The sequence below is a fragment of the Typopeltis vanoorti genome, chromosome 3 (assembly GCF_054136105.1).
Source record: "Typopeltis vanoorti isolate ZY-2024b chromosome 3, IOZ_Tvanoo_1.0, whole genome shotgun sequence".
NCBI lineage: Eukaryota > Metazoa > Arthropoda > Arachnida > Uropygi > Thelyphonidae > Typopeltis > Typopeltis vanoorti.
The window spans coordinates 144,818,149-144,843,468 of record NC_143551.1 but is presented as its reverse complement, the minus strand read 5'-3'; the positions used below and the strand labels follow the sequence as shown (position 1 = coordinate 144,843,468).

Sequence of the window (25,320 nt, the reverse complement as noted above, 5' to 3'; positions counted from 1 at the left end):
TTCTATCTCATCTTCTATGTCCGAAAACGGTTTACATCTTTTTGCCAGGCTGTAAACTGTTTTAAATACTCTACAAGTAGTACTTAAATATTTTTCATTCATCTTATCTGTTACTTTTGTTATTGAATCCTGCTCACATTGTTTTAAGTTTTCTTTACAAATGTTATGAACTTTTGATGAAAAATGTTCTTTCATTTTTTTCCTTAGAGAAACTTGTATCTTTTTATTTTTCTCTGATGACTCAATCTGAAAAAATTTCCATTCTTTTGATGCATGAACACTTTTCTCTTTTATAAAGTCATATTTTGCACAATACTCGTAACCTAACTTTTTGTTAGAAATTACCAGTCCGATTACTTTTCTTTAAAATTGTTATATTGCACTGTCCAGCATTCAGGAAGATTATTTTCAATTTTGGAGTTGTTATCGTTTTTTATTTCAATAATTGACGTGCTGCTTTCAAGTTGGAGTGGGTTGTGCTTGTGACTGTTTTGTACCATCCAAGGTCAATTCTGATACAACAGATTCCGATTTTGGTTTCTATTGAAAAAATCTGCCAAACTTTGTTGCCTTTTCATCCTTTTAAGGATACTGCAAAAAAATTAAAGAATGTTTTATTTTAATATGTTATAGAGCAGGAGCAGAGATGTGCTTACATATTTGAATATTTTTACTGGTTCTGTCCATGTGTGGTCATATCATAAACTTTTATAAACAAAGTACTGTGCTCATACTATTGATAAACATCAGTCAGAATGTACATTTCTTCATTTTATCGATACTACTAAACGAAAATTTCTTGCTGAATTATTAATGGCATAGGCTATGCAGATCAAATATGATAGAATAATGTGTACGACAAACCTGTTTGTCACGTGAAAGTTGTGATAAAAACTGCATTTTTATAACAAGTTTTTCCATGGCTTCCGAAATGGGTGATAAGATAACCCTTGAAATCTATATTTGGGAATTTTGAGCATAACACAAACCTGAAACAAATGACAGCATGTCACCCTCCCCCCTTTTTGTGTGTATTTTTGTTCTTTCCAAATTAATTCATGAACATTTTTATGTTATATTATTACATTAGTAATTAGGGATGCACCCAATATTCAGTTTTGCTTCAGTATTAGGCTGAATTGATGTGTTTTGTAAATATTCAGCTTTGGTTGAATCAGTAGACGTATTTAACCTGCTAAATTAGAAAAAGATTGTTACATGCACTATGACAAACGCAACAAATTTGCGAAAAAGCTTCCTCTTATCTTTGGAACCTCATATCAAGGTGCATTATATTTGCTATAGGTGCTTTATTTGGTGTTGTCTTTTTTCTTTTATTTTTTAATTTTATATTATGGAGTCTTAAAAGTTATTTATGTTAAGAAATCTTAAAATTTATCTTAAAATAATGAAAATAAATAAATAAATAAAAATAATTTAAAAAAATACAGTTTTAGGCAGGAATAATAATAATAAAGCAGTATTTGGAACATTATGATTTATGTGAAGATTCAAAATTTGCCAAATCTAAAATATGCAAACAGCAAATATTTCAGGGTGATACAGGAAAAAATTCATTTACAATGTCTATTGATTAATCATGTAAAATGCAAGCATAGTGATGAATTTGTAAAACAAAACACTGAAGCAGAATTCAAGAAGTAAGCAATCATAATCTAAAGTCAATCCACCGAAATGGGATATAGATGACAGATGCACAAATTATGCCATAGCTGAAATGATTGCACCAGATAACATAGCATTCTCAATTGTTCAAAGTGAATGATTTACAGGCAAATCGTCCCTTCAGAACACACGCAATTTACAGACAAAAAATACTGGTGGAGATGGGCGGTAGATGGCGTGGATGGATGATTCGTAGTAGAGGTTCGGTGTCATGGTTGAGACAGTTGTAGGTTCCTCCCGCGATGAGTCTTCAGACTCCTTGGATGTATCAGGAATAATAATAATAATAATCAGTAACCTTCACCACAGTACAATTTGCCTCGAAGAAAATATTTTACAGGAAAAAATAATTCCAGATATTTATTATCAGTTGTAATTATTAAAAACAAGCTTGTAGATGCCACATGTATTTCTCTTACATCAGATATATGGACCCACCAATGAAATGAAAGTTTGATTAGGTTCACAGGGCATTGGCTTGATACGAACTTTCAATGTAATCATATAGTTTTGAACATTCAGCATGTTCCTGTGTGTTGCACAACTGAGATGATTAACAAAAAGATTTCTGCCATGTTACAAATGTGGGATATTCACATTTCATGCATTAATGCAATCATTCAAGACAGTGGCACCAATATTTTTATGTGGTGTGATGATGCTGAAATTTAAAGCATTCCATGTTTTATTTACACATTGCAGTTAGGAATAATGCACTCATTTAATGCATGTACATTGATTTTCAAATTTAAAGTACTGTGTAGAAAAATAGTAGGACATTTTAACCATTCATCTACTGCATGCTCGAAATTAAAAGATATTCAAACTGAATTAAATTTGGGGCCATATAAAATTAGTTCGAGATCTACCTACTTGGTGGAACTCTTTTTATAATCTACAACGAATACAAGAACCAAAAGAGCATTGATTGCATAGATAAACATCTATGCAATCAACACCAATTTAAATACATTAAACTCAAATCTTTTGAAGAAATTACCAAAACCTTCTTCTACTGCTGTATTGCCATCTGGTCAAAAGCAAAAATTAACCACGAAAAAACCCATTAATGATGAGATAATTTTAATAAACCATTGTTAAAAAGCACTGATCCATCAGTTTGGTTGCAAGAAAGGAAAGCTACATTGCCCATTTTGAGTGAAATAGCAAGAACATTTTTTGCCCCAGCTATCAGCATGTACAGCAAAAGAGTATTCTCACAAACCAGGAGTAGACTTGTTCCAAAAACGCCGAAAAATTTCTTTCCTGCATAACTTATTACAGCTTCATTTTGCTTATTAAATCTATAATTATTCTATATTTAGCAAATTTTAAATCAAAATTACATTGATGTTTTTATTTTATTACTTAAGGAAATAAGAGCAATGTTTTTTTTTCTAATTTTAATGTATATCCTTTTTTATATATATATATATATATATATATATATATATATATATATAAATAAATGCTCCTTTTAAAATTAAATGACTTTTATTAAATTTAAGGAATGAAAATTTTATATTTGTAATCTCAGGTTATGTTGTTAGGTGAAGTATTATAAAAGTTTCATAAGAGTTTTTATAAAACTCATTTATAAAATCAGTTTTAACAAATGTGTTTTTTTTGTTCAAAACTTTTCTGTAAATTTTACTTCAATATGCTTCAGCCAAATTGGAAACTGAATATTCAATATTCAGCCAAATCATGCTTTGGCACATTTCTGTGAGTAATAACTATTCTCAGTTCTAATGTCTTAATACTGTGTATTATTATGTATTTTTTTATAATCCTAAATTTGTAGAAATTTCATATTTCAACTTAGTTTTATTCATTTTTAAATTCCTTTGTTTTAATATATTAATAGTCATCGTTATGTCTCTTATTTTATAGTTTTTCTAATATTGTATCTACATTCTGATAGCTCATCGAACTTGTGGAGAGAGTGTTGGTAGCCTGATTTGTATGTAGTTCTTTGTGTGTTGTGTGTATATAAAGTAGTCATTTGTGAAACCTCATACAAATTACTTAGGTTTCAAATATACTATCCCACTACCACTGTATTTTGAGGTATTTTGCTGTCTTCGGGTGATGGGATGTGAGTCCAGTTCAGATTACTTCAAAACCACTTAGCACATTTCAAGTCTGTCTACAAAATATAAGCAGGTAATAAAACATGATCCTTTATTTAAGGTGTCTTCTCTTATTAAGCTACTTATAGATACATAAGACTCAGAAGTTCTACTTTTGAGGTTTATGTGTGTATAAGTAGTTTCATTAAATTTTCTGTTTTGAGGCTTCTATGTCTCTATTGCATGCATGTACTGCCTGGTTATAGGTTTCTTTATTCCTCAACACAGATTTATTTTCTATCAACTACCAGAAAGAATGAAATGCATTGCCAAATTACTGATGGGATGGGTAATAAGTGAGTAATCATTATGGCTGACTTAAATGGTAAGAATAAGATAATTTTTTTTGAACTGTTATTAGATAACTTTCTCAAGCAGCATGTGAAAGAAGTAAACTTGGGGTCAAAGAGTTTTAGATTTGATCATAGCTTTGGAAGAGGGGGTGTCAGTTAATAATATAACTGTTTTGTCTCTGTTGGATGGCAGTGATCATCCCATATTCTCCTGGGAAGTGACTAATTTTATAGATTTTCCAGTTAGGACAGGATACATGCTGAACTACAAAACTGGAAATTATGACACTCAAGAGAATGCTATTTTTGATCCCATCATGTATGACTTGCTGAATGGCAAGGATATTAACAATACATAGATCACTTTGAAAAATTGCTTTAATGAAGCAGCATCTAAATGTTTCTCCAGAGTTAGAGGAACAAATGAGAGTGAAATGGATGTGCAATGTAATTAAGCAAGAGATCCATAAGAAGAACATGATGCGGAAGGAATGTTGTGAGAATAAGAGTAAGAGATCTTATGAAATATATGAAGTGTAGACCAGAGAAGGTATGAGTAGTAATGCAAAACTAAAGCGGAGTATGAAAAGAAATCGGCTGTGCAGGCTAAAGGCAGTTCAAAAGAAATTTATCATTATGCTGCAAGCAAAAGCAAAAAAAAAAAAAAAAAAAGAATGTGGAACAATAACTTTGGTGAATGCAGACAGTACTCTTCTGTCAGAAGTTGATAAGATTGTTCAAATAAGGAGTGCTTACTTTGTTAAGATCTATCAACTAGGTGTATGTAATATGAAACACAGTGCTACCACTAAATTGGATGAAGAGATGGAAGTTCAAGTAATATTGCATAACCTGAATAGGTTTAGCAATAGGGCCAGATGGAATATCAGCATTCTATACTAAATGAATGTTCAGCAGAATTGACTTGGCCTTTGACATGTTTGTATAAATTGAGATTCAGCTTAGGAACAATCCCACAGGAATTGAAAGAATATTTTGCATAACAGGATGGTAGTACTGTTATACAAAGGATAATGCAGAAAATCGATATGCCTAACTACTGACCTGTTGGTATCTCTGGAGTGGTTATGAAGATTTTAGAGAAGTTGGTAAGAATTCACATACAGAAATGGGCTGACAAGCTATACTTGACAAAGAGAAGCTTGGGTTTACTAAAGAGAGGTCATATTTCAGCTGTTTGCTCATATTTATAGTGTTACAGCTGAGTTGGATAAACGGAATGGATACACTATGATGCTGTTGGATTTTGCTAAGGCATTTGATAGGATACTACATGAAATGCTGTTGTATAAACTGGAGAATATGGGATTGGAATATAAACTGTTGACTTGAATAAGTGGGTGGCTGGCTGACAGGTATCAGAAAGTGATATATGGAGGATGTGAATCTTATCAGACTTAAGGTAACCAGTGGTGTATCCCAGGGATCAATCACTGGACCATTGTTGTTCTTTCTATACATTAATGATATTGAGAAGAACCTATAGAAAAGATAAGCAGTCTGGGATGCTGCTGTGATATACTACAGCATTTACAGAATGATTTGAATAAGTTGGAATTGTGGGCAAATGATAATGGCTGTCACCTCAATGTCAGTAAATGTAGTTATGCACTTTGGCATGATGAGATTTCCAACAACATATTATATTGGCCGGATTATGCTATAAGAAACCGATGATGTTAGGGATCGTGTAGTTATGGTAGAGAGGAAGCTGAAATTCAAAGGTCACATTGCAAAAACTGTAAGTACAACTCAGAGGATAATTGTGATGTTGAAATGAACCTTGATATGTAAGAAAACCATTTTATCTTTCTACAAGGACTTGATATAACTGTACCTGGACCACTGTGTGCAGATTTGGTCTCCTGGGTTCCAAAGAGATAAAGAAGCTGTGGAAAGGATGCATAGAAGAGTAACAAGATGATATTGGTATTATGGAATGTAGATTATGAGGACAGTTTCAGACTATGTGAACCTCAGATGCTGGTAAACAGAAGAAAGAGGGGCGATATATGATATAATATATGATTGAGGTCTATAAATTTCTGAAAGGGTGTTATAGGCTATCGACTGATGAAATTTTTTGTTACATGGGAGGTAGGGAGAGTACAAGGGGCATCCATGGAAGTTGATTATGTGTTGTTAAGAAAGTTTTGAGAGAACTAGATTTTTCTCTCTCAGAGCAGTGAGATATGATCTATATGAACTAGGTGTATATAATATGACTGAAACAGTTTGCTTGTTGAAGTAATGAGTGCATCCAGTGTGAACAAGTTTAAGAGAAAGTATGACAGCTCATGTGGGTGATTTATGACTCCCTGGAGGTCTCAGATAATAATAATAATAATCTGTCCTTAGTTTTCCTGAATTTCTTTTGTACAGTAATTCGGGAAACTTGAATTCAGCAATTCAGAAACAGCATTTCATTTTCTGCTGCACTGTAATGGTGTCAGCAAGATGCATCTATCTGCCACGGTGGGCAGAATTACCTATTCTGTGAACCACAAAAATTTTTTAAATATATCATTTTATGTATTGGTAGTAATTTTTCCGGACATGCTGTGTATATGTTATGCCCAGTGATTCAGTGATTTACAAAATATCCATTAGCTAGTTCTATAAAATAACTCTTATACACTGTAGTTCACAATTGGACTATAGTGTTTTCGTCATCTGGTGACCATTTGGAAACATTACTTATTAATGGTACTTGTGACATTAGCAAAACAAGCACTGCAACATGTAGAACACAAGAGGTTTAATATCACTTTATTCAATCAGATATTTCAATCTGATTACTTTAGATCATCAGGGAACAGACAATTCAGCAAGGTAGAATAGAAATGGATTTCGAAAAATATGATCTGTGTGCTAGAGTAATACAGTACTATAGATTTATTTAAAAAAAAAAAAAAAAAAAAAAAAAAAAAAAAAAAAAACGCTTGCAACTAATAAAAATAAGACTTCAAAATTTGAAGTAAAGAAAGAAAGCCAGTCATTGCCGTTTAAGTTCAGATGGTGTAGTAGTGCTTTAACACTTTTTTGAGCAAACACTCAAATTTAAAATGGTAGTGGTGTAGTAGATGTGTCTTAGATTCCGTGGTCAATTCAGTGTCACTCCATGCACTAGACTGGACTTCTTAGGCTTTTTATAGATGATGATAAAGACATATTCCTATGGTCTTTTCTCAACAGAACATCTTGTTTGTCCATAGTAAGAGAGGTAATCACAAGGAACTTACTAAATACTTGGGAGGGATAGAGGAGATTGTTTATCTTTGGTGGAAGATAACAAGGAAGAGTTTTTTGTTGGAACTCTCCATAAACAGGCTTGGGGTTCTCAGGAATAGGCTTGTCAAAGATGTGCTGAACCTTCTGTGAAAGAAGCCATTCTACTGCATGAATACATTGGATATTGTCAGTTCTAGTTTAAGATTATAAGGGTTGGAGCTAACGGTATGAACTCTATTTGGTAAAGTTTTGATGTTCATTTTTTTTTTTTTTTTACAAGGATAATGTGCTACATCCTGCTATATATAGTAACCAATAGAGGAGGATAGCCAAGAAGGCCAATTTTCAGCTTTTCTATCTCTGTTGTGAAGTTGATACATCAGTAGACTGTTATTTTGGTTAGAAATTCAGTGAAGAGTATCTTCTGAATGAGTCCAAATGGCAAAAACATCATTCACATATCTTATACCCAAAATGATGGCTGAGTTTGTATGGAGGAGAATAAGTAGTCTTTTAAATGCTGAAGATAGAAATTGGTTAGGGCAGAAGACATGGCTCCCCATAGGCTGGTTTAATAAACTTATTAAAACTCTTGTCTGTGTTTCATTGTTTTTAGCATTAGATTTGCCACAATCATAACTGATTTTTGCATAGTTGTGTGTGTTAGACCCACTTTTTTTTTTTAACACGTTCTTCTTTTTTTTTTTTTTTTTTTTTTTTTGTTATGGTCATCTAAGAAATCCTTGTTTTTTAAATTTCATTTTAAATTGTAATGCAAAATTTTAAAAACAAATGCCTGTTTACTTTAAATGTTCTGTTAGAATTATAGACTGATATAAAATATATGCAATAATTTTTTAGGCCTTTTCTTTATTAAATTTTTTTTTCAGTGCACATGTTAAGCAAAGATAAAAGATTGCTATTGTAGGCATAGATTTCTGTGGTTTATCAGTTCATAAGAAAGATTCCGGTAATTGGACCACATGTTTATTAAGATAAATAACAATAAAAAAACAAACCCAACAAGTTTCGTAAGTCGTTTGACTTGCATCTTCAGGGGTCAAAGGTAACTAAAAGTTTAAACACAAGAAATGAGAAATTACTCAAAATAGTTTATTCTATGCAGTTGTGGTCATCTAACTGTTTATTAAATTAAATATCTGAATGCAGATTCAGTGCTCACCAAACTTGGTGTAGAATTAGGCCCTGGTTTTTGTTGCATTGCGTTGAAATTCTAAGCATGTTGGCAGCTTCTTTAAATTTCCTTATGTAACAATTTTTTTCAATGTAAGACATGTTTGTTTTTTGCCAGAGTACATTATGACCGGTGGAAGTTGTATGGTATGCTAGGCCTGATTTGTGTTTTCTTCTTTTTTGCTTGTCTTTTTGGTGTTCGTTCATGCGAATTTCCCCTGATCTTCCCATCTGGCCTACGTAGCAGATGCCATAGGACCCCCTGAAGATATAAGTCAAATAACTTACGAAACTTGTCGGGTTTGGTTTTTATTGTTATTTATCTTAATAAACATGTGGTCCAATTACCAGAATCTTTCTTATGAAAAGATTGTTATATTCAATAAATTACTGGTTCAGTGGCATAACTTAACTGAAAATAAAATTTTTTAATATAATTGAGAGTGTATATATTATTATTATACGGGTATCTCCATGGAGTCAGAAGACTCATCGTGGGAGACCCAAACTATCAAAACAATATCTATCATATCTCTTCTTGAATTCATTTACAGACGAAGCACTGAGTCAGGCAATGCATTCCATTCATTTACCACTCTCCAAGCAAAAAATCTAGTTCTCACACCCTTGTTAACTATACTCTTCCTTAATTTCCAGGGATGACCTCTTGTTCTTCCATCACTATCACACAGCTGAAATGTTTCCTCTGTATCAATCTTATAAAAGCCTTTTAGTAATTTAAATGCTTCTATTATATCCCCTCTTCTCTGCCTATCAACCAACCTCTGTAATCCACAAACTCTCAATCCATCAATGTAGGGAGCATTTTTTTTACACCACTTGCCAAATTAGTCACTCTTCTCTGAACCCTCTCCACCACTTCCTCATCTCCAAGGAATCCAGGCAACCAGACTTGGGCACAGTAATCCAGATGTGGAAGTATCAACTCCTTATAAAGAGGAATAATAACCTCTTTATCTCTGGATGTCAGTGTGTTCTTCAATAACCAAGTAATCCTGTGTGCTATCTTGGACACCTTAGCAATGTGCCCTCTGAATTTCAACTCCCTATCCACTAACACATCCAAGTTCCTAGCTCATCAATCTCTTGGACTACCATTCCATCAATGTGGTACACAGTTGGTAATGATTTAATCCCAAAATGCATAACTTTACACTTTTCCACATTGAACTGACATCCATTATCTTTTGCCCATTTTGCCAGCTTATTTAAATCATCCTGCAAATTCTCAACATCAGCTTGATTTTTTATTGCACCACCCAACTTTGCATCATCAACAAACAACTGAATTTCTTATATCATTTATGTACAAATTAAACAATAATGTCCTAAGCACAGATCCCTGAGGTACACCACTGGTGGTCACCTGCATTATACATGTCTGTAAGGATATGTGCATTGCATTATGGGATACTAAGGTAATTAATGTGAAGTCATTAGCCTCTATATACAAATAGCCCAGTCATGAAGTGACTTCCCATGCAAACTTTGTTTGCATTGGGTGCAAGTGCAAACTTTGTTTGCACTTGGATAAAGGATGAAACCAAGAATATAATTTCTTGGCATCTTTAATTTATAGCTGTATTATGTGTTATATCAAGATCTCTGTACAAGAGGTTTTGAAACCTTTTATATATGTATTTGTTATGGCAATTTTTCAATATAGTTAAGGAATCCAGCAGACTGGATTTATTTATATCTAGTCTGCTGGATATAAATCCTTGACACTCTGCCTTGCTGAGACTTAAACAGTCTAGTTAAGTGCACTGTCATTTCTCTTACACTCCTATAACACGTAGGCTGATGGGTCATCCAACCCAGGGCTCTGTTCACATTGAGATTTCTTAATATCCAAAACACCTCGAGTTCTACTTCTGTTCTCTTGATTCTTGTCATATGAATGACTGTATTATCTCCACTTGGATGATATACACTCACGAAGTGTTCGCTCAGGAATTCATCTATTTTTCATGCTTATGTTCCCTGCTTTCAATTGAAATTCATTAAAAATATCCTACATAATCATTTTTCCTCCTGCTTGCTTGCTGTGTAACGAAAGAACTTGTTTGAATTTCCCTCAACCTTAACATTTTCTCTCAATCTGATTTTTGTCTCCTCACCATATTAGTCACCCTTCTGGCCTGTGCTCCTGAACTTGTTGATCACCTTTCTCCTTATATATATATCCTTAACAGTTTCTTTTTTAAAGTTCCATCTTAATGATGCACTCATCTATTTAACTCCCACCTGCTTTAGTTTGATAATTCTAGGTATTCAGTCTGATATTACTACTTTCCATAAAAAACCTCTCAACCATTTCTCATGCATTAATAATATCCTTTCCTTGCAGTTTATTAAGCTGCTTCATGCGTTTGCCATAATAGCAGCTTCGTGGTTCCACATATACTCCTTAACTGACAATTCCATATGCTTAGCCACCTCTCAGGTCAAAATGGCATGATCACTTTCCAGAATTGCAGACAAAGTGGGTACTATTATCTTGAGTATGGGCAAATTCTCTGATGCTCACCCATTCCAATACTCTAAAACCCCTGGCACCTTCTATCACGCATGCTGTTCCAGGTATTTATCTCATTTAAATGTTTAAATTCCATTTCCTTCTCCCTATACCCTTTCTTTCTTCCAGTTTATGCACTCTTGGTTGAAGCATCCCATATTAGCTCATTGAGCTAATTTGACAGTAACTATTTAACTCTCAATATATTTTCTGACCAAATATCTTGTTGAACGTTACTGCTTTCCTGCTGAACTGCTACTTTTGCATGTTGTATTTCTTCTGTTATCATTAGAAAACTTCCCATCCCCTAGTTCATTTTCTCCATCCTTCCTGAAAATATAGTATCTTTTTTTTTTTTATATGACACCCACCCACAAAAGGTTGTATATCTATAGCATGTTAGTACCATGGGCAGGCTAAAGTTTTTATTTTTTATCTCTTTATTTATTTATTTTTTACATAATCCAAAAATCTTGCTTTAGAGACCTAACATGGAACTTCTTTTTCATGCTGCTTCAGGCCACCATTGAGTGGGTTAGTGGTCTCCACCATGTGATGAAATTCATCTTCCACCTAAAGACACTTACAAACATTACAAATTTATCCAACCATTAAATAATCTCCAGTTTGGGATGATCTCCCTAAAGAGCTCTCTAAATATTCTTGATTCATTACAGAAATGAGCATTTAGGTTGAGTAATGATCCAGCTCTCACTTTATTTTTTTTATAACAGGTTTTCCTTTTGTGCTGTTTGCATTTTATACAAATACTTCTATGGTCACTGTTCATCAGAATTGACAATGATAATATCCCCATTATTTTTCAAAAAATGTGAAAATATGTGTAGCTGCATTCAACACTTGATCACAGTTCAATTCCAAACTCACAGAACACATTTTTCTTTCTCATTCATTTTTTTTTTTCTACAACTGTCTTCTCAAACAAGCTTTCAACTCATTTATTTCCTATAATCTTCTTATAGATCTACAGCCCAAATAATTGAGCTTTGTCTTCCTGAATTTGTTGCCTCCAACCCCATCTTCCAAAATTTTGCTTCTCCGGTTTGGACATTGTAATATGATGTTGCTATCCTGAATAATTGGGTCTGTCCATCTTGTTTGAGAGTATAATATGCTGATCTTCAAATTTGCTAACAAGTTTCTTTTCTCTTTAATATCTTGCCCATTCACATGGTATAGGTTAAACAAAAAAAAAAAAAGAAAAAAAAAGAAAAAAAGTAGGATTTGAATCTATAGCCTGTCGGTTGGTTAGAAGAGATGCTATGAGCTTGTCAAACCAGGCCAACATTTTCATGGCTGCTGTTCTGCTTAATTGGTTCCATAATACTCCACTTTTCTCTAATCTTGGAAAAAGAAAAAAATAATGATGACCAGTAGCAACTCATGTTTTTTTCATCCATTTAGAATCTAGCTTCAGACTGAATAAAGCTCTTATTCTCCCATTTCATTCCATCTAACTTTGTCTTCTGGAATAGCCTTCCAAACGAATTTCTCAAGGACTACAACTGCCAGCCCTTCATGATGAACATTAGATTTTTTTTCCTACCTACTTGCTTATACTTGGCAGATTATAGATTTTGCAACCTCTGATGTATGGAGTTAATATTCAAAAAATACCAAAGTTGATAGTCATTATAGTAAATTTCTGCTGTAGTAAATTACTGTAAATGAGAGGAGTTATTAGCATGTGTGGAATAGTTTTTTTAAAATAAATATTTGGAGATAACTACTTGAAGCATCATGTGGATATATCACATGGGTCAAGAGTTTTGGATTTGATAATGGTATCTGAGGATGTGATTTGAGAATGAGTATTTAGACTTAGATGCTGGTTTACACTCATAAAACAATTTAATGGGATAACTACAGCACAAAGAGAAATAATTAAGCAGCAGATTTAATAATTTCAATATTTTGTCTCTGTTGCAGAGACATCCTAAGGCATACATTGCTGAAACTGTAATAACACACAGAAATACACAATAAACAATACGTGGAAGAAATGAAATTAGACTATATGCAGACTAAAGTCTTATGAGGGGGAACCCTCTGTGGGTGCTGTTGGCTAGCCTTAGATGTTAGGCTCGAGGCCTAAGAATTAAAGTTTCCCAAATCTTGGGAAGTTTAATACAACCATATTTATTAAGATTAGGCTGGTTTTTTAAATTTGCTACTGATTCTAAACAGGCTTTCAAGTTTGTATTTACTGTGATGGAGCATGATAGTTTTTCTTCCATGTGATTCTGTGCAAAAAAATTTTGCACAGAGAATACCAAGGCATTCTCTGCTAGACCTAACTGACCATAGTGTGGTGGCAGATGTATTAAACTTCCCAAGATTTGGGAAACTTTAATTCTTAGACCTCCTGCCTAACATCTAAGGCTAGCTAACAGCATCCATAGAGGATGTCCCCCCCCCCATAAGATAGTCTTCATTTAGTCTAATTTCATTTCTTCCACTTATTGTTTCTTGTGTATTTTTGTGTGTTATTACAATTTTAACATTGTATTACTGAAGATGCTGCTGTGATAGAGACAAAATATTGAAACAATTAAACCGGCTGTTTAATTTTTTTCTGCTGTAGTTATTCCATTAAATTGTATTATGGATGTGATTGAGAATGAGGTATTAACACTGCCTCTAGTTTAGAAAAAGAATGAACATGTGTTTCTGATCTGAGATATTAGTAGAGAAGTAGAAGTCCTAAGAAAAACAGGATGTAACTGTAGGGCAGGGGATTTAACCTAGGAGATGGCTTAGACAGATATCATGAAACAAGAACTTACAGTGAAGATTATTGGTACTCCTTAAGAGTTATGAAATATATAATGATAACAGACTGTATATCTAGCATGAGTAATTGAAATGGACTAATGAAATTATGCAAAAATGGCCAAAAAACAATATGTTATAGGGTACACGGAAAGATGGTGAACAACTCTGTGAATTATATAAAGTACAAGCTGGGAAAGCGATTAGTTTCAATAAACTTTATTCTTGTTGAGAGGCTTATACGCTGGTTAAACATGATAACTAATATTTAAGGAATTGACAGCATATACTAGACATATAAATTAAATAAACTTTAATATATACTTTCCGATATTTCGGCGAACGTCACGTTGCCATCTTCTTGGGAACTTATTACAAAGACACGTGCACACAAGTACTACATAACAGCAAATGAGAACTGAAGCTAGGAAGCTAGCGTTTTCCTAAAGTCCTGGTGGTGCCCTCTGGCGGGCTATATTGGTGGTTCTTGGCCTTTGGGCTGAAGTTCTTCTGATAAGTGTTTCCCAAATTTGGGGCAGTCTCATGCATCCAAATTTGTTGAGGTTTGGCATGTTCCTAAGGGTTTAGGCTGATTCCATGAATAGTCTTTCATACTTGAACTTGCTGCGGTGTATGACTGTGGCTTTCTTCCATCTTATTCTGTGGCGAGTATCCAGAGCGTGGTCTGCAAGCCCAGAGTGGCTGTACTGGTGAAATCTGATGTAATCCTTGTGTTCTGAGATTCTGATATTTGCTGTCCTGCCTGTTTGGCCAAAGTAAGACAATTTACAGCTGCAAGGGACCTGGTATACACCAGGTAGATCTAGGGGGGAGTGGTTGGTCTTTAGTGGAGCGGATAAGGGATGCCAATTTTCTATGTGGTCTATAACAAGTGGCTAAGTCGTGTTTTCTTAAGATTTTGTTGATTTTTTCTGAGGTGCCTCGGATGTAGGGAATGGTGATGGATTTAGAGTAATCTTTTTTGTGAAGGGGAGGCAGGGGGGGGGGGGGGTTGTGGATCACTGGGTTAAGTATTCTCTGGATTTTTTGGGGGGGTAGAAAGTGTCTTGGATGTGATTGCTGGTGAATGACTAGTGTGACTAGTGTGTCTAGGAAGGGGAGGTTATTGTTTTCCTCTTTTTCCAGGGTGAAACAATAACCTCCCCTTCCTAGACACACTAGTCACCCACCAACCTGATGGAACCTTGGTTTTCTCAGTTTATAGAAAACCCACCCATACAGGCAGATACATTCACCAACAATCCCATCACCCCCCTCACAACAATATGGAGTTATTAAGACACTATTCAACAGGGCAAAAATAATCTGTTCAAATGATCAAGCCCTAACCACTGAACTAAATCACATCCATGACACTTTCTCAGCCAATGGCTACCCCCCCCCCCCAAAAAAAAAATCCAGAGAATACTTAACCCAGTGATCCACAACCCACCCACCCCCTCCCCTTCATAAAAAAGATTACTCTAAATCCATCACCATTCCCTACATCCGAGGCACCTCAGAAAAAATCAACAAAATCTTAAGAAAACACGACTTAACCACTTGTTATAGACCACATAGAAAATTGGCATCCCTTATCCGCTCCACTAAAGACCAATCACTCCCCCCTAGACCTACCTGGTGTATACCAGGTCCCTTGCAGCTGTAAATTGTCTTACTTTGGCCAAACAGGCAGGACAGCAAATATCAGAATCTCAGAACACAAGGATTACATCAGATTTCACCAGTACAGCCACTCTGGGCTTGCAGACCACGCTCTGGATACTCGCCACAGAATAAGATGGAAGAAAGCCACAGTCATACACCGCAGCAAGTTCAAGTATGAAAGACTATTCATGGAATCAGCCTCAACCCTTAGGAACATGCCAAACCTCAACAAATTTGGATGCATGAGACTGCCCCAAATTTGGGAAACACTTATCAGAAGAACTTCAGCCCAAAGGCCAAGAACCACCAATATAGCCCGCCAGGGGGCACCACCAGGACTTTAGGAAAACGTTAGCTTCCTAGCTTCAGTTCTCATTTGCTGTTATGTAGTACTTGTGTGCACGTGTCTTTGTAATAAGTTCCCAAGAAGATGGCAACGTGACGTTCGCCGAAATATCGGAAAGTATATATTAAAGTTTATTTAATTTATATGTCTAGTATACGCTGTCAATTCCTTAAATATTAGTTATCATAGTTTCAATAAAGAAAGCAAAATCAGTTGCTACATAGGTCAAAGCAACTGCTTGAGATGTGGAATTATAAAAGACTTTGGATTATATTTACAATTTTTTATATCATCCATAAATGTTGTTTTTATTTTTTAACTTTTCATTTCAGTAAAATTTGTGATTCTGAGGTGTAGTACTATGTTGCAGATACACAGAGAATAAACTTTGTTGTTGTCAGAAATTTTTATCTGTTTTTGTTATAGACACTTATAGCAAAACACTGGTGCATGCAGTCATGTATCATGACTACTTGCACTAGGATTTGTCATATGCATTCATGAGCATAACGTGGATGTTAAAGAATTTTTTTGTTACCTTTTTGTTTGTTTGTTTGTTTGTTTTAAGTAACTATTTCTTTAAAATTATTCATTATGAATCCTTTTTCTTTTTTTCCTTTTTGAATATTGCATTCTTGCATCTTTTATAAGTTGAATTTCTCATTATTTTTTAATAGTTATTCTTAAATTTTATGTTGACATTTTTTTATGTTACTCTTATTAATATAATTTCTTTATGATTAATTCTGGTAAACTTAGACATTTACTTTGATTTTAACATGAAGATGAGCAAAAAAAGACAAATTTTGCAATATTTTGTACAAAGATCATTTGAGCACAGTTCTTTTTAATTTTTTTTTTTTTTTTTATCATTACTAATATTTTTATTAGTAATTATTAAGAACCACTGATATTTAAAAATACCTGCTAAGGGTATTTTTACAAAAGAGGTTAAAATCACAAAAGCAATGAATCAGAATCAAATTTAATGACTAAAACAGATTTGGAAATATGAATTATATCCATGAGTTAATATATTTATTTGATTTAGAAAATTAAATTTAACTCTTTCCCCCCCCCCCACTTGTATATTGCACATTTTATTCATCTTTTGATTTAATTTTCACCTGTATGTTTCTTATAACAGGCAGCTCGGCAATGGATGATGGAGGCCGATGTCTGCTTGACGTGATAAAGTGAGTGTATTTTTCCTCCTTTATTTTCCTCTACTTTATATTCATGTAAATAAGTTTTTAATAAAGTTATTAAAAATCACATTATTAGTTGTATGTTTCTTATTTAAAATAGTAAAATTAAATAGTTTTCCAGATCAACAAGACAATTTCCAACTCTTCCTAAGACTTGTATAGTGTAATAGTCCATTATCAAATTAATGCAGCTGTATTTTGACATGTTAAGCAAAATACAACAGGACATATCAAGGTGTACACTTATGAGTATTAAATCTTAGGTGAATGGCTCATCATTTGGTTTAAGGGAATGAATAACAACACCAGAGAAATAATTAATGAAATTAAAGAAATAATGGTTGGAACAGAGATTGGAAATTCTGTTGACAAGGGTTTTAATTAAACTGTGTTGTTGGGAGGAGAAGGGGGGTGTATGGGAAAATTTGTGTACGTTTCTACCCATGTGGGTAGGTTTTCTGTAACCTGAGAAAGAAAGAGTACCATTGGTTGGAAAGACGTGTGATTTGGACACCATACGTAAACAGAAGGTACATACGGTGGTTGGGATCTTCCCTCTCTGTTTTTTTTCTAGCCAGTTTCTGTATGGAGCATTTTGAAAAACATGCTCTCAATACTCCATTCTTAAATCTTCTATCTGGCTAATACACTGTCACCAAAAGTATCCAGATACCTCTCTGTAATTCGTAAACTGACGTCTAGAAGTCACTAAGACTTCGCTTACCGGTATAAAAGGAGGCACTGAGCTGTGTGTTGTTCAGTGATAAGAAGTACGAGCCGAATGGGTAGATCAAGGGAGCTCATTGACTTTGAATGCAGACTAGTTATTGGTTGCCACAGTAAGAAATCTAGACTCGTTTCAACCCTCCTCAAGTTACCCAAGTCAACAGTTGGTGATGTGATTGTGAAGTGGAAACATGAAGGCACAACCACAACAAAACCACAGTCGGGTAGGCCGTGTTAATGACAGACAGGGACCGTCGAGTGTTGAAGAAGGTGGTTCATGGAAATCGCCAGACATAGAGTGAAACAATCACCCAGGAGTTCTGCAGTCAGTGATGAGCTATAAGGAGCTCACGTGAGCCTTTGTTAAATTTTTCTCAAATTTGCGAGCCCCTTGTTCTTCTTGTTTACTTTTTTATTTTTTCAAAAAATAAAATAAATAATTTTTTGAAATATATTAAGCAACAAACTCATACAGTAACCTAACAAAAATTAGTCTATTTGCAGTGTAAAAGAAAATTATTCCCAAAGACTGGGAAGTAGCTATAATAATCCCTATATTTAAGAAAGGAGACAACTGCAAATGTGAAAACCATAGAGGAATTTCGCTTTTAAGCGTTCCAGGAAAATTATATACCTACATTTTAGAAGTGAGGCTTAGGAATCAAATAGAGGACACACTGGATGAAATGCAATATGGCTTTCGAAAAAACAGAAGCACACAGGATCTTATCTTCAGTCTTAGACAAATATCAGAGAAAACATTGGAATATGGAAAAGAACTACATTCTTGTTTTATAGATTTTGAAAAGGCCTTTGACCAAGTTCCCAGACACTTAATATGGCAAACATTAAAGAAAAACAAGATACAAGATAACTTAATAGCAGCCATACAATGCCTCTACAAAAGTAATAGAAATTATGTAAGAACCTGTAATAATAGATCAAAAGAATTTGAAACAAATGTAGGAGTGAGGCAAGGCTGTATCCTCAGCCCTCTTCTCTTCATCGATGAAATTTTAAAGGTATGCCAAACAAAAACAAAAAAGTTCCACTTAGGATACAGGAAACTGAAAGAAATCAGGATTTCACATATGGCTTTTGCAGATGATGTAGTGATTCTAGCAAATACAGCTGAAGATCTGCAATACAATATCAACATTTGGTATGAAGAAACAAAGAAAAGGAATATGACCATAAATATAAATAAAACTAAAACAATGATCATATCTAGAAACCAACAGAAACACAATAAAAATAGAGAATCACCAACTGGAACAAGTCCACTCCTTTAAATACTTGGGATCATATATACAAGAAAATGGTAGACTAGACACAGAAATTAACAACAGGATAAGAGGGGGAACAAAGCTATTCTATGCAATGAAAGGCCCACTCCTAGATAAGAAAGAAGTCACCCAAAATACCAAAATGGCAGTGTACCGTTCAGTGTTTCTACCAACATTAACATACAGTTGTGAGTCTTGTTGTTTAACAACAGGAAACACAAATAAACTACAAACAATTGAAATGAAATATCTCAGGAAAGTGGCACAAAAAACAAGACTAGACCGAATAAGAAATCAAAACATAAGAGACAGCCTTCAAGTTACACCTCTGAATCAATTCATAACACAAGCCCAAATGAGATGGTTTGGACATCTCAATCGAATGGAAGAAGGAAGAATAGCAAAAACTGTATCCGAAAGCCAGAAAATAGGAAAAAGATACATAGGCAGACCCAGGAAAGGTTGGCAAAAGAAAATTAAAGAAAAATTGGAAAAGAAGGGAATTAACTGGAAAGAAGCAAAACAACAAACCTTGGACAGGACGGCATGGAAATCTCTTTGGCAAAATCTCGACGCTTAAAAGCATAAGAGATCATAGACGAAGAAGAAGATGAAGATCATTTGGAATTATTGTTTCAACTCCTCTATAACGAATGCACACAAGTTTGAAAATAAAATAATCGTATGTGCTATCTTTACCCTTCTACCTTCTGGTAGCCAATCGTACGATAAAACCAGTAGCCAATCAAATGTTCATAAAACTGTCATCAACTGGTTGTTCCACTGAACATTAGTTCTGTGTTCATCAGTACACTGATGTATAACAATTGTTTGTGTTTAAAATTTAAAAATAATAATAAATTTAAAAACTGTATATTCAGCAAATTTTATTTTTATAATTGTAAAAGTATTTTTACCAAATTTAACAATTATTTTGGGAAAGAAAAAATAATGAAAAGTGATGCTGCTGATTCTACTGCAGTTGAAAATGAAGATGAAGTTGCACATTGATTCAATGAATATGCAACAAGTTGGAGGAGAAAAAGAAAATCATTTACCTGATTGCTGGAACGAGAAGCAAGCATCATATTTCAAAATGCAGTATAAGTGGTTAAAAGTTAAAAATGGTAAATTAGGATATTGTGTTTGCTCAAAATATAAAAACTTAGGTGTTGAAGGAGAAAAAAGTTGTCACCTATCAAAGGAATGGGTAGAAATGAAAATAGAACTGAATGGAAACACTACAGACTCAAGAATCGCATCTTTTGCGTAAAAAGTTATTCAAACATAATGAATCATTTGCTCATAATAAAATCATAAAAATAAATGAAGAATGTAACAAATCAATATTACCAAATTTAATTGACAAACTAAATGAAAAAGAAATTTTGATAACTTCAAAAATGTTTAATTCTGTTTATAGTTTGGTATAGAGAAACCAACCAATGTCTGATTTACCAGATTTAATCGAGCTGCAAATTAAAAATGGTATTGATCTAGGATTATCATTGCATTCTAGATTCTCAGGAATTAGAATAGCTGAACATATTTCTAAACAAATAAAATTAGAAATATTCCCAAAGTAATAGAAAAAAATTGCAAAATTTCTATAATAGCAGACGAATTGACAACGTTATCGAAAATAAGTGTTTTAGTTATTCACATACAAGTTGAGCTCACTGAACCATGTAAGATTTTTGTAGATCTTGTATAACTAGAAAATACCACCACAGAATGTGTACATGCTACTATAATTGCCACTTTAAATTCATATGGATTTTCTGATAACTATTTAAAAAATCATCTCATTGCATTTTATTCTGATGGAGCTAGTGTAATGTTAGGAAACAAATAAGGTGTTGCAGATTTCTACAAAAATTTCCCAACATTGTGATTTGGTATTGGCGTAGCTCATCGTTTACAATTAGCATTAGACAATTCGATAAAAAACATTATAAAGAAATAAATCATTTTGAAATATTTATTAATAAATTATATGTTTTTTTATCATCAATCACCACCAAAAAATCAACGAGAATTAAATAATTGCAAAAGACCTTGGTATGGAAATTTTAAAAATCGGCCGTGTGTTTGGACCACGATGAGCAGCTTGCAGTTTACGAATGGCTCTTGCTGTGTGGAGAAATTACCCAGCTTTATGCAAGCATTTTGCATCGAACGATAAATATGAGAGCTTTTTAAACCAACTTCTCAATTTGGAATTTTTAAAAGATCTAGCATTAATGGTTGATATCCTACAGGAATTATCATATCTGTCAGAAGCTCTACAAAATCGCAATATAAGTATTATAAGGGCTAACTCCTTAGTCATGGTCTGCATGGTTAGCCTAGTATCTTTGCACTTCGCAACCATATGCCTGGGGGAGGAGTGTCCTAGGTTCGATTCCCGTTGACGATGTGAGGAGCTTAAGGATCTTCCTCAGCCATAGCCAAGTTAGCCAGTCTTGGGCAGTAGGATTTTTTCCGCCAGTTCATCTGGGGTTTTTCATCCTGCAAGCAGGCAAACCGGCCCCGTGAACACACAGGGATACAGTCAGGAATACTTAGAGGCATAGAGCTGACCTTCTTATCCTCGTATTTCGGTTACGAAATTCAAGCATGCTTGGAAGGTTGTGGGCCTTAAAGGCCTGTTAAAGCCATTGGGATAGGATAGGAACTCCTTAATCATGCGAACAATTAATGCAATTAATGAATTTAAAAATTCTGTAGGTACGTATGAATCTAAAATTGATACCATGTTAAAATCAAAAGAATTTGAAGGAATAGCAATTGAAAGCAAAATCAGGTTTCACAAACTACTGCGAGAAACATTACTAAACTCTCTTATAATGTCTTTAAAGGATATATTAATGCAGCAAAGTAATTTTAAACTTAAAAATGAAAATTATGAGGATTTGGAAGATGAAGAACTGAAAAACATTTTAAATGTATGTTATCCTGAAGCATGGAATATGGAAGAAGTTAAGAGTCCATGGTTAGAAGGAGAAAAGAGAATAACATCTTTAAATTTTATTTTGAAATATGAAATTAAAATTAATGATTTTAGAGATTTAGTGGAAATGGCTTTGATTGGAAAATTATAAAACGAAATTCTCAGCACATTGAAAAAAAGCGGAAGTCATTATGGCAGCAATTGTAGTTTGCAGCGCTAAAGCCGAACGAGCTTTTAGTGTGATGAATAATATCTTAACGACGAAGAGATCCCTTTGTCAAATCTTTTCTGGAAAATCATTGTTCAGCTATAGATCCTCCTAGAAGAACACAAGACGTGAAGGAGGAAGGAAATAAGGTGTGGCAGCTGTTGTCATAAGTATTTCCCTAGTAATTGTTTGTAAATGTTAACCTGTAAAGGAGTGAGTTTTTTCTGGGTAAATGTGCACCAGACAGAGAGTTATTTTTTTTCATGTAAAATCGTCTCATCGTCTCGAAAGTGATTTTTATTAAATAAAATATTATAGTTATTACTGTTACTACCATTTTACAAATAAGAATTCATTTTTGGTAATCACATATAAATAAATAGGACTATAAAATAATGCCCCTTAATTGGTACCGTTGATTATCACTTGAACTATAAAAACAAAAGAGAAATATAATGTATTTCAGTGTTATTGTGTTTAGATAATATTTATTTATTATTTATAGATTGTTTGTCATAAAAACTTCTATCACAAACAAAACACATTTATTTTGTTTATAAAAAATGCAGACATATTGCATATGTGCGATTATAAAAGATTTTATTCTTACTATATTGATAGTTAAAAAATGTTGTTTTTCTTAAGATAACACAGATGATTGTGTGGAAATATTTCATGTTTAGATCATGAAATAGTTGTTTAAAAATGATAGCCTTTACAAGTTGATTGTCCCCTCATACTTTTTGATTGGCATTTATACACAAGCTGTATTAAAAAAAGTTTTTGTGTGAAATACGTTTTTTTTTTTTTTTTTTGCTCGATGATGTGAGCCCTTTGTTAAAATTTCCATAGCTCATCACTGTCTGCTGCCCATAAACCAAATAATTCTCCTGTGAACACTAAGAGCCACCTGCAGTGGTGTAAAGAGCAACACCACTGGACAGTGGACAATTGGAAACGTGTGATTTGGAGTGATGAATCATGCTTTACCATGTGGCAGTTTGATGGGAGGATCTCATCATCATCAAATTCCTGCTATGTACCCTCAAGGGGTGTACAGGATATGACAGTACTACATGAAAAATTTACATCATTATTAATTTCCTATCTACAATTTTCCTCCAAATCAGTCTGTTACTTGTCAAGACTCCAACATTATCAGATCTTATATTTCTATCGTCTAAGGCACTTTGTACCGTATCAATCCACCTATATCTTGGACTTCCTCTGGGTCGTTTTGCTGCCAACCTGGCAGAGAACACTTGTTTTGCTAATCTTTCCTCGCCCATTCTGTTTAAGTGACCATACCACCTGAGATTAGCTCTGCTAACGCATTCCTGGATGCTGACAATGTCAAGTTCTTTCCTAATATCCTCGTTTTTAATATGATATTGCCATTGATGCCATCTGTTCACGCCTATAATCTTTCTCAGGACTCTCATATCTGTGGTCTCTAGTCTTTGGTCAAGTGTTTTACTTCTGACCCAGCTCTCAGATCCATAAGTTAAAACTGGTTTGAACACTGTCTTGTATACAGCTAATTTAGTGTTCCGACTAATTTCTCTCTTATTCCATATGAATTTATTCAATTGACTTCCCACCATACCAGCTTTGCTGATTCTGTTGTCTATTTCTATATTTAATTTACCATCTTCAGTAAAAATCGTGCCTAAATAGCTGAAATGTTTTACTTGTTCCACAGGTTCTCCATTCACAACACAGCTGACATTTTCAATGATTCTGCCTATTTTCATTGTCTTTGTCTTTTTATTGCTGACCTTCATACCATATCTATTACAACAGCTATTCAATTTAGTCAGAGAATCTTGCAGACTTGTAGCGGATTTATTTAGAAGTATAAATAAATATCCACATAAAGCAAAGAGCTGACATTAACATCTCCAATTTTGATATCATATTTAATACCACTTTCCTTCATAATGTGATCCATATAGATAATGAATAACAGAGGGGATAATGTACATCCTTGTCTCACACCAGATTTAGCATTAAACCATCTTCCTGTACTTCCTTCAATTCTAACTGCTGACTTACAACTCAAATAAAGACTAAGTATTGCTTGATATAATGCCCCATTGACACCATATAACTGCAGCGTATTGAATAGCTTCTCTCTTGGCACCTTGTCATATGCCTTTTCCAAATCGACAAAACTTAAATACAGATCTTTGTTATATTCCCATGCTTTCTCGACTATTTGTCGTAAAGTGAAGATCTGATCCTGACAGCCTCTATTTGGCCTGAATTCAGCTTGTTCTTCACCAAGCTTTTCTTCCACAATTCTTCTCAACCGTTTCTCAAGTATACTTGCATAGATCTTGCCAGGAACACTCAGTAGGGAAATACCTCTGTAATTCTCACATTCAGTTTTATTTTCCTTTTTATATATGGGTACTATGAGAGCTCTACTCTAATCATTGGGAATTCGTCCCTCTGTCCAGGCTTTCTGAACTATGCAGTGCAGCCACTGTAAGACTTTTATACCACCATACTTCAGCATTTCTGGTCGAATATCATCTACTCCTGCTGCCTTTCCACATTTCAAGCCTTTGATGGCTTTTTCTACTTCAAGTATAGATATGTATTCCTGACTTCATGCCTGGTCAGTGTTTTTTAGCACTGTGCTGTCATCACTGCTTGTTTCATTTAGAAGTTTTTCAAAATAATTACTCCATACTTCAAGGATATCTTTTTCTCCTGTTTTCATGTCACCTTTATCATCTCTAACTCCTTTTACAGCACACTTTCCTCCATTCCTAAGCTTCTTCAACAACCTCCAGAATATTTTGCCACCTTCTTGATATTTATTTTCTATATTCTTGCCAAAGTCCTCCCATGACTTTTGTTTAGCTATGAAGAAATGTGCCACTAAATTAGAAATGGGAGGATCTGGGTGTGGCAAATGCCCGGAGAACGATTACTGCAAGTGTGTGTGTAGTGCCAACAGGAAATTTGGAGGAGGTGGCATTACAGTGTGGGTGTGTTTTCATGGAATGGACTTGGCCCTCTCATAAC

The 25,320-nt window shown here is 34.0% G+C and overlaps 1 protein-coding gene across 6 annotated transcripts in view; it reads left to right on the top strand.

The window, feature by feature from the left end:
* The window catches only part of LOC150108632 (uncharacterized), a 516,846-nt gene that overhangs the window by 274,071 nt on the left and 217,455 nt on the right, over positions 1-25,320 (top strand). For 5 of the 6 annotated variants that reach the window (XM_090390897.1, XM_090390895.1, XM_090390898.1 and 2 more), the window contains one exon: positions 17,051-17,099. In XM_090390897.1, coding sequence (XP_090247023.1) covers positions 17,051-17,099 — 49 coding nt within the window. Of the gene's footprint in view, positions 1-3,610; positions 3,853-17,050; positions 17,100-25,320 lie in introns of all 6 variants that reach the window. The other variant, XM_090390900.1, reaches the window with a different exon arrangement.